The sequence below is a fragment of the Oryzias melastigma genome, linkage group LG8, assembly GCF_002922805.2.
Source record: "Oryzias melastigma strain HK-1 linkage group LG8, ASM292280v2, whole genome shotgun sequence".
Classification (NCBI taxonomy): domain Eukaryota; kingdom Metazoa; phylum Chordata; class Actinopteri; order Beloniformes; family Adrianichthyidae; genus Oryzias; species Oryzias melastigma.
In genome coordinates this window covers 11366064-11376755 of record NC_050519.1, presented here as the reverse complement: position 1 = coordinate 11376755, position 10692 = coordinate 11366064, and the positions used below count along the sequence as shown (strand labels likewise).

At 37.0% G+C, this 10692-nt stretch overlaps 2 protein-coding genes across 3 annotated transcripts; one reads left to right on the top strand and one right to left on the bottom strand.

Moving 5' to 3' along the window:
• The first annotated feature begins 959 nt into the window (after positions 1–959).
• LOC112145890 (dexamethasone-induced Ras-related protein 1) lies at positions 960–2401 on the top strand. The gene is made up of 2 exons (XM_024271368.2): positions 960–1479; positions 1564–2401. Exons 1-2 carry the CDS (start codon positions 1209–1211, stop codon positions 2085–2087), a joined length of 795 nt encoding a protein of 264 aa, XP_024127136.1. The 5' UTR covers positions 960–1208; the 3' UTR covers positions 2088–2401.
• A 510-nt stretch (positions 2402–2911) lies between these two features.
• On the bottom strand, positions 2912–5754 carry med9 (mediator complex subunit 9). 2 transcript variants are annotated; one of them, XR_002919211.1, is made up of 3 exons: positions 5604–5754; positions 3024–3331; positions 2912–2940 (listed from the first exon to the last, which is right to left on the bottom strand). XR_002919211.1 is itself a non-coding variant. In XM_024271816.2 (2 exons), exons 1-2 carry the CDS (start codon positions 5681–5683, stop codon positions 3112–3114), a joined length of 300 nt encoding a protein of 99 aa, XP_024127584.1. In that variant the 5' UTR covers positions 5684–5754; the 3' UTR covers positions 2958–3111. The 2 variants fall into 2 exon arrangements, 1 of the variants encoding a protein (XP_024127584.1); XM_024271816.2 differs by lacking the exon at positions 2912–2940 and having other exon boundaries at positions 2958–3331.
• Positions 5755–10692: the final 4938 nt, after the last annotated feature.

Sequence of the window (10692 nt, the reverse complement as noted above, 5' to 3'; positions counted from 1 at the left end):
ATTTCCTCACAACACTAGAAGGTAAACTAGCTCAAAGACCTGCTGACAATTGCTTTTGGTGTTCAAAACAACCCAAAGGGTTTTCAGAAGAGCAGCTGCTCGTGTTGTTGTATACTCCCCATCCTGCTAAATAAGGAAAAAAAAGGCCTTTTTGTGAAGTCTTTTATATAAACGACAAGGGAAACAACTTTTAATGTAATGGTTTTACCAAGTAGATAACACTGTCACATGTTGGTACACGGTTGACACATTTATCCATCCCTCGACTTTCACTTATAGTAGCAATCTTTACTCTCTACAGTGAATAACAGGTGAGAGGATAGGTGAAAGGTGATAAGTGCTTAAATTGGCAAAGCGGCTGAGCAGAGTCTGAGTCACAAACAGCGGGCTCCATCTTGGGCTCCTTTAATTAATAGACCATATGAGAAAGTCAATAGAAATTGGATTAGACCACTACACGAGCAGCTGCACATTTTCTTTTCTGTTTCCATTCTGACATTTGCGGCTACAGTGTTTGCATATTTCATTTGATTTTATTGTTTGTTTGTATTATTTTTCTGACCGGTGAAAACCTGAATACAAATGTTACAATTGTAGCAGCCTGCAGAGCTGAAAGTCTTGAGAGGCTCACTCATCCTTCCACGTGCTTCATGCCCCCCCCACCCACTTACCCCACCCACTCCCTCCATCCAGCTGCTCACTCCTGACCAAAAGTCTGTTTATTCATTAACAGCAGAGAGCACATTAAGCACTCTGGACACAAATTGACTTTTCCACAAGTTCCATGTTTTTTAAAGAGATAAAATGCATTTCAGTTGAAAGATCGATTTGTCACATATTTTTTTAAACAACAATATGCATCATAAACTTGATTTTACTTTGTTTTTCTTGTTGATGTGGTGAGTAAACAGAAGGTTCCTCAATTATGTTTTAAACACACACGCTCCTATCTTCTTGTCTCTGTCCTGTCATGAGGCATGGATTGATCTGACGCACAAAAGCAGCCCTGGTAACATTATGATTCCAGCTTCTGGATCTTGCTCCCCAAGCTGCAGGGTGACGCATGACGCACGGAGGCGCGGCAAAAAATCCCCCTATAAATTCTCCGCTCTCACCGCTTCCAGCTTCAGACACAAAGCGGGGGTCAAACTCCTCACAACTCTTGGATTAAGATCGACAGTGAGACAGTACCGGCTGCAGCTGCAAGCATGATTAAAAAGATGTCGCCGTCGGAGAGTGACTTTGACATTCCGGCTAAGAATTGTCACAGGATGGTGATTCTGGGCTCCACTAAAGTTGGGAAGACAGCCATCATCTCTCGGTTTCTGAATGAGAGATTTGATGACCAGTACACACCCACTATTGAAGATTTCCACCGGAAATTTTACAGCATCAGAGGGGACGTTTACCAGCTTGACATCTTGGACACATCTGGAAACCATCCCTTCCCTGCCATGAGGAGGCTTTCAATTCTTACTGGTGAGTTCAGCTCCAAACTTGCGCATCCTGCATCTCCCAGCATCATCAGCTCTAAAACGCACATTTCCTCTTGTTTTTTTCCAGGTGATGTTTTCATCTTAGTGTTCAGCCTGGACAACAGAGACTCTTTTCAAGAGGTGCAGCGCCTGAAGCGCCAAATCCACGAGACCAAGTCCTGTCTGCGCAACAAAACTAAGGAGAACGTGGACGTCCCGCTGGTCATCTGCGGCAACAAGTGCGACAGAGACTTTTACCGGGAGGTGCAGGACGAGGAGATCGAGCAGCTGGTTGGTGGAGATGAACAGTGCGCATACTTTGAAATCTCTGCAAAGAAGAACACAAACGTCGACCAGATGTTTCAGACTCTCTTTACCATGGCCAAGCTGCCAAACGAGATGAGTCCTGACCGCCACTGCAAAGTTTCCCTGCAGTACTGTGACGTCCTCCACAGAAAGTCCTTCAGAAGCAAGAAGTGCAAAGACGGGAACGCATATGGGATTGTGGCACCGTTTGCGCGCAGACCAAGCGTGCACAGTGACTTGATGTACATCAAGGAGAAAGCCATCGGAGGCGGCCACGCCAAAGAAAAGGGCTGCGTAATTTGCTGACCATTTCTTTGCGCGTAAAAACTTTGTCCCTATAAGACTGTGCGCAGCGAGTCTGCAACAAACTTAAGGCACTCTCGTCTAAATTGAGCCAAGACTTGTAGTGAAACATGCTCTGAAAATGCTGTAAATCTGATTCTACATTTTGCTTTCTAAGCGCAGCACTAGAAGGTGAAAAACAAGTTTACATGTTGCCTTTTTTCAAACTTGAATGTTTGCTGCAGAATGAACAAATGAATTCCATGTGTGTATTTATTATGTCTTTGTCCACTTTTGCATAAAGAGAAAATAAAAAAAAACTTGGTACTTTCATAACCTGTTTTCAACCTCGCTCTCAGTTTTTCCTATTCTGCCGTTTGGAATGCAAACACAGTTAATTAAATACATAATTTATTGAGACATCCTAAATAGACTATTACATAAAGAGTTAACAGTCTGAGTAAGTATTCATTAGGGACTCCATTGTTTACACAAATGATAAGCATGGCACAATAACAGAAAATAAGCCACATAAAGCAATTAGACTCAGAGACAGTGCAGTATTTATATTAGTTTTGGTCTACATACTGACGTGCCCTAAAATCTGGCCCAATAAATAGAAACAATAACACAATTTGTGATTAAAACTGAAATTAGTCTGAGAAAAAAATGCAGGTTCACATTAAGACTGAATTAATTTACTGCATTTTGTTGTGAAAATATACTAAATTAAGATTTGTGAGCAGCTGCAAATGTTTTCCTTTATTTAAAAGGTTTTATATTCAGACTCAATCAGCTGAGGAAAACCTCAAACCCCTCATTGTACATTAAAATAAAGACACACTTTATAACAAGAATTAATTTATTCACAAAAATACTATTTACAAGTTGAATCTTGGACTAAAAGGTCCTTGAGAAAAAAGGTAAACAGATAATTAACTCTGGGGTAAACAAGAAATAAAAACCAAAAATGTCCAATTTCACTGTCTAAAACAAAAAGGGTTTTTCAAAATAAAAGTCTTTGCTCGAGTCCCCGGTTTGATCAGCCTCACGACGCCTTGGGTACATCAAACATGCAGAGTCCCTTGTATTTCTGCAGCAGCTGGTTCTTGGTGCGGACCTGCTCCCGCAGCGTGGCCAGCTGCTGCTGCTGCTCCACGGGACTGCAGTCTATCCCAGACATGTTGGAGATCTGTTCCCGGGCTTCTTGGATCTTTGTTTTGAGTTTTGTCAGCTCCTGGTTGACATCCGGACTGTCCTTATCCATGCTGAACAGAAAAAACACAACACAAACTTTAGTTAAAGGAAAACCTACGACGCTGAAGTTGGCTTCCGATTCACAGCTTCCGATTCGCGAGAGCGTTCCACTGTATTTTTCGAACTCAGACCACCTAAAAACAGGTCCTGTTCGAAAACTACTGCACCTAGACAGCTCAAACCAGAATTAAATTATGCTTTAGATAGTAAAGATTACGTCAAACACAGTTTCTGATTTGTGAAAGCTTTTGCTGATTTGTGAAAATATGAAATAGGATGATTTCTATCGCATTTTTTGCACTCTGACCACATAAGAACAGGTCATGTTCCAAAACTACTGTACCTAGACAGTTCAAACCTGAATTAAATTATGCTTTAGATAGTAAAGATTACGTCAAACACAGTTTCTGATTTGTGAAAGCTTTTGCTGATTTGTGAAAATGTGAAATAGGATGATTTTTATCGCATTTTTTGCACTCTGACCACATATGAACAGGTCCTGTTCAAAAACTACTGTACCTAGACAGTTCAAACCTGAATTAAATGATGCTTTACATGGTAAAGAATAAATTAAGCATAGTTTCTGATTTGTGAAAGCTTTAGCTGATTTGTGAAAATGTGAAATAGGATGATTTTTATCGCATTTTTTGCACTCTGACCATATAAGAACAGGTCCTGTTCAAAAACTACTGTACCTAGACAGTTCAAACCTGAATTAAATGATGCTTTAGATAGTAGAGATTACATCAAATACAGTTTCTGATTTGTGAAAGCTTTTTCTGATTTGTGAAAATGTGAAATAGGATGATTTTTATCGCATTTTTTGCACTCTGACCACATAAGAACAGGTCCTGTTCAAAAACTACTGTACCTAGACAGTTCAAACCTGAATTAAATTATGCTTTAGATAGTAAAGATTACATCAAACACAGTTTCTGATTTGTGAAAGCTTTTATTGATTTGTGAAAATGTGAAATAGGAGGATTTTATAGCATTTTTTGTAATCTGACACATAAAAACAGGTCCTGTTCAAAAAGTACATCACCTACACAGCTCAAGCATGAATTAAATTATGCTTTGAATAATAAAGATTATGTCAAACATAGTCTCTTATTTGTTAAAGCTTTTATTGATTTGTGAAAATGTGAAATAGGAGGATTTAGACAACTCAAACCTGGACACTACAGGTACTACTTTACTAGCACTGTTTTATTGTGCTAGGTGTAGGAAATTTTTGCACAAATTCAATAAGATAGAAATTTATTTTACTTAATAGACAAGAACTTGCACAATCATGGCTAATGAAAAAGAAAATCCAAGGTAGTACCTGTGCAGCTGTTATTGGGGTGCGGGGAAAAAGGGAGGAACTTTGAAAAAATAGAGGTTTAATCATCTAAAAGACAACATTTTTGCACACCCAAAAAAGCTTTCACAAATCAAAGACTGTATTTGACATAATCTTTACTATCTAAAGCATAATTTAATCCATGTTTGAGCTGTCTAGGTGCAGTAGTTTTTTAACAGGACCTGTTTTTAACTGGTGATTGTGCAAAAAATGCGATAAAATCCTCTTATTTCACATTTTCACAAATCAACAAAAGCTTTCACAAATCAGAAACTGTGTTTGATGTAATCTTTAATGTCTAAAGCATAATTTAATTCTGGTTTGAACTGACTAGGTAAAGTAGTTTTTGAACAGGACCTGTTCTTATGTGGTCAGAGTGCAAAAAATGCGATAAAAATCATCCTATTTCACATTTTCACAAATCGGTAAAAGCTTTCACAAATCAGAAACTATATTTGAAACAATCTTTACTATTCAAAGCATAATTTAATCCAGGTTTGAGGTGTCTAAGTCCTGTAGTTTTTGAACAGGACTTGTTTTTAACTGGTGAGTGCAAAAAATGCGATAAAAATCCTCCTATTTCACATTTTCACAAATCAGCAAAAGCTTTCACAAATCAGAAACTGTGTTTGACGTAATCTTTACTATCTAAAGCATAATTTAATTCTGGTTTGAACTGTCTAGGTACAGTAGTTTTCGAACAGGATCTGTTTTTAGGTGGTCTGAGTTCGAAAAATACAGTGGAACGCTCTTGCGAATCGGAAGCTGTGAATCGGAAGCCAACTTCAGCGTCGTGGAAAACCTGCTCTTTTAACAGAGGAGAGTTCATGCTATTTTATCAACCGGAACTCCACTAGGCGAGAGTTTACACAAAATTATTGAGTTAAAACAAAAAAACAACTGTAAATACGTCTCAACCGAAACCACTTTCACCTTACCATTTGATAATATCGTGAACTAAAGGCAGTAAAGAGCAGTCTTCGGTCTCCTTCTCGAGCTTTGCTTGAGCTACCGCCATTGCTTCTCTTTCTGCAGCTGGCGCAGGCTGATGACGTCACAAGCATCTCGAGCTCTCAAATCCAATCACAACTGAAAAAAATATGTTCAATTGAGGCAGAATAAAAACACGTATAACAAATATTTGACTTTGCAAATGACAATAGATAGATAAATAAATAAATAAATGCCATTCTTATTAAAAGCATGAATAGAAAATTGATAACTTCAAGGCACTTTACAAAATCACTTAGATTGTGGTATGATTCCAAAACCATTAAAAAAAAAAGCTCTGCTTAAAAATAAGTGATAGCACAATTTTCCCCCTCAAATTAGGTCAAAGACCACTTAATAATGCACGTAATAAACACATGACCTAGGACTTGGAATGAATGACCGATTGGTACACATCTTGCTACCTGGTAACCTGAAGTACTGACACCCTAAGTCAACCTTCTGTCCACGCAAGAAAAGCTTGAGAATTGAAACATGGTGGGCTGTGTAAGCAATAGAGATCATGGCAAACACAAATATACTCTCTTGATGAGCCATACAATTTGACCATTTGGAAGATAAATGAGGTGTTCTAGTCAGGTCATGTATCTTTGTCTGGAGATCATTTTCCTTTTCTGTTTACACAGCTAATTCACACGGAATGGGGATGAGGTATTTAGTATGTATAAAAAAACAAAGCAAAATAATGAATGGTGCACTTCCTGGTTCTTTTCTATAGCCCTTTTCGGAAACTTTTAGGCAACATGAATAATTTACACATTATTTTGATAGTACAAATGATTGCATGGTGATGCATACGTGATTCTCCTTTTTGATGTTTTTGTAGTTTTTTTCAATTTTTTTTTTATTTTTAGTTTAAACTCATGCTTATATACATTCACATTGAATAAAGATTTACCTCTTGATCCAGCGAACATCCCATGAGCTCATTGCTCACACCTGGTGAGCACAGAAAGGGAAAAACTCTCAGTCGCCCCTGGAGAAGCTAGAATGCAAACGTGACACAGACGGTGAGCATTAAATTAAGTGTAAAGCCTTTACCTGGGTTAGAGGTGCGACAAAGGATCTAAATGAGTGGCATTATTGACAGGTAAAATGCAGATTTTCATTACGATTTTGAACGATATGTTTTGCACAAACAAAACAGATTACATTATTCATATCAAATCAAGTCTAGGGAGTCAAATCAAATCAAATCACATTTAAATCAGATCACATCAAATTTAAATCAAATCATATCAAATATCAAATCAATCTTCATTTATATAACAAATTTCATACAAAAGGTAGCACAAAATGTAGATTAGGAACACCAAATTGAAGTTATCAGAGTATTTTGAGATGTAAACTATGAGACCTTAAGCAATCAAATTTTGGGTCATTATGATTGGTCTGGTCACTGCATAGCACATTCTATTGAGACCTATTTGAAATGTGAATAGTGCTATTTTTAAATCTGATCAGCTGAACATCTGGTTTGATGTTATTTAATTTAGATGTTATTTTAAATGCTGTAATAATTTAAATCAATTATCTACATTAACCAGAATGTGTAGAGACTAAAATACTTAGATTTTGGGGTCATATAAACTCAGTTGTTGCAGCCTGGATTACTTACGGTCACATAGGACCTCTCAAAATAAAATTCCAGCAATAATTTAAGCAAACATAGTGTGTCTGTTGTTTAATTATCTTTGTTTTTAATCAGTTGAAAGAATATTAGTTGCATGTAATATATCTGCAAAATATATTTAAATTGATATTTTGTATTCTTGTTACAATTGCAGTATTTGTGAAATGTTTAATACATTTAATTCATGAGCAAAAACAAATAAAATGTCAGAAATGATCATTTCACTACACTTTTTTTTTTAGATTTTCCTTATTAAAACAAATAATCTTACAATGAAAGCACATTAGGTGATGGGAAATTGTGATTTTTTTTAACATTTTAAAATGATAACGGTTTGTCTGACCATTACTGGTTCAAAATTTTACCACAGAATTTCCCTTTTATAGACAAAGATGAACTACTTGCCGTTTCCTGTAAAACTTCTTCCATGAACCCAGGAGAAAATGTAACGACTGACAAGAGAGTTGTAGAGCGACTCTTTGGCTGGGTCACTTCGGAACACTTCCTTTTGAACTTCTCCATAACACTCCCCAAATGGCTTGGCTTACCCCGCCCGCTCTCTGCAGTGACGTAAAGAAGACAGATGACAGTTTCCAACAGATGGGTCACATCCCAGCATCCTTGGCGGAGAGCTGGTAGGATGCAGACGTCCTGTCTGCTGATCTGTTGTCTAATCATAGAACACTTAAGTCAGTCTGACACTGTTTTTTCCCATCAAGCTGGACTTTTCTGGCTTTATGTTCCAACATTGCGCTTGAGGAACTCCTCTTTATTTAATAAAACACATTTTCCCTGAATGTTCTCAGGATACATTTACATAAATACTCTGTCACCCTTACAGAAAAGAACAAGCAACCTACAAATTGTAAATTTTGTACATAATTTTTAATCATTGTTGCACATTATTCCATTTTAGGTTAAACCTTTGAAGACTTGAAAATCTTAAAAGGATTCTCTTTTCAAAACAGCCATTATCTGTTGATAACCTGCAGAAATAAAAAGCATTTTGAATGTTTTTAATCCATTATTAAATAAATTACGATTTAAAATATTTATCTCTGTCACTCAGATGTCATTTGAATATTCTGTGTAACAGAGATTGTTGTAGTGACTCATCCTCCTGTGGGAGTGATTCATGATTCGTCATTTTCATACTCCAACCTGACCACTCTGTCATTGAACTGTTTAATTGAACAACAAAGCAATTTATAATGAGAATCTGGATCTTGATTCCTGGAAACCACATTTGACTGCATAAAGAGAAGGTCACTTTCATTTGTGATTTAGTCTCAGAATTTCAAATTGAGATAATTAAAAAAACAAGTCTTAAATGCTTGAATTCAATGAATCCCAGCTCAGTTATGTCTACTATCTAATATAAATTTTTCATATCCATTTGGTCCTTTTTCTCCGCTTGTCAAGGGTTGCAAGGGGCAAGATGCCCTGACCTACTTCTACACAGAAAACATCCTCCAAACTTCAAATTCTTCCTCTCCAGACTCATTTTTCCCTCTTCAACTGCTCGCTCTGCATGCTGCTCAGGCTGCTAATACCTGTCAGCTGTCTCAGCGGTCCCACAAGTCACCCAAACTCAACAGGACTCCCGTTTCTGCTTGACTGCATCCCTTACTTGCTTCCAACAACTACTACCAGGTTTGTGACACTCCAGAAAGCATCACAGCTATAATTTTGATCAGCTGGATTGACAGGGGGATTTGAAAGTATTCTTCACTCTGACACAATGTCTCAAGGCTCCTGGTTGAGGCTCCCCTGCATTTGGGAGTTGGAAGTCCTTGTGACAGTGGGCTTAAAGCCAGATGTTCCCTTGCAGACTCTCGCTTTGGGCCTACCAGGTCTGTCCGGAATTTTCCCCCTGCCTAGTAATCCAACTCATTACCAGTTGGTAGAAATGTCCCCTCATTTTCACTGAAGTTTCCAAGGCACACAGCTGAAGGTCAGATGGCACAACAACATAGCCGATGACCTCCTGCCTATGGTATCCTGGCGTCACCATCACTGACAGATGCCCTTGTGCTAGAACATGCTGTTTGTCATGAGTCCAATAAGAAATCATCAGTTGGTTCCAGATCAGTGATGTTACATCATGTTATTTCACATATAACTCGTAATGACCATGTTAGTATTGAAGTCTCCTGGTAAAAAAAAAAAAAAAAAAAATGAAATCACCAGTCAGGATTAGAGCCCTAGAGTGAAAAAAAAAAGATTCAGACTGTTTTTTAACAACTTAGAAGAATGCAAAATCTAAGAATTTTGGAAGAGAAATGCAATAATTTATTAGCTCATAACCAGATGGACACATAAATTCAAATATTTTGTGTTACAGTATATCTTTATCATTGGCATTTCACCTTTAATACTACAAAAATGTAACCATTATATCATCTTAAGAGAAGTTTTTACAGTTTTGACAATCACCAAAACTTTTCAAGAGCTTCTTTAATGATCTTTAATTAATATGGAATTTGTGCTAATTTAAAAATGCAGAAAATACATCCAGTCAAAGGCCATAAGAAAACTTTTAGATGAGTTTTTCATCTTAGTCAGGCAGTAAATACTGATTTTTTTGGGTGGAAAATTACATTTGAACCAACAAAAACACTGTGCTTTTTAAAAATCTGGTTCTACTGTTGAAGGTGCACAAAAATAAATCCTTAAATACATGCATGCACAAAAAAGACAAACTGTTGTATTTTCAAACTAGGAATAATGTGGGTTTCATCAAGTAGACATCTGTTGAGTAGACCTACACTGCCTCCAAGTGAAACATTGTGGAACTTCCTTCTCAAAATAAATGTCACCAACGGTGTTAAGACTGATATTGGGGAGTGTAACGATTCACTTTTAACAACGATTTGATTCTTATCATGATTACATGATTCATAGTTGATATTGGTTTATTTTGAGCGATCTGATTCAAATCGATCCAGGACATCTTTAGCAAAAACTAAACCAGTGTCACTCAGAGATAAATACCTGAGTACTGAACCATGCAGGTGATATTGTCCTGATTCCTTGTATTTCTTGCAAGATAATCAATGTGTACAAATAAACAAGTAAGCAAGAATTACTGTCAGATCAATTCACATTTTTGTTTCAGAAACTTTGGCCCACTGCTTTTTTTTTTCCTCACCACACCAAAATAATACAAACAGAACTTTATTAGAACATTCTACCACACGGTATGGTGAAATGTCTTTGAAAAATTCAAAGTGTTTCCACACATTGGACTGTATTGATGGTTAATATTTTTTTTCTGCCATCACCTAAGTGCTGTCTGCTGTGATGGTCGTTTTTACGTTATAGTGATCCTCACAGTGCTTCAATCCAAAATGCTATTTCCCAATGACAATATAATTAATTAA

Coding starts and splice junctions, on each gene's coding strand:
- LOC112145890 (XM_024271368.2), top strand. CDS start 1,209: ATGATTAAAAAGATGTCGCCGTCGGAGAGTGACTTTGACATTCCGGCT. Junction 1,480..1,563: donor GAGGCTTTCAATTCTTACTG/GTGAGTTCAGCT, acceptor GTTTTTTTCCAG/GTGATGTTTTCATCTTAGTG.
- med9 (XM_024271816.2), bottom strand. CDS start 5,683: ATGGCGGTAGCTCAAGCAAAGCTCGAGAAGGAGACCGAAGACTGCTCT. Junction 3,332..5,603: donor GTTCACGATATTATCAAATG/GTAAGGTGAAAG, acceptor TTTTCTGTTCAG/CATGGATAAGGACAGTCCGG.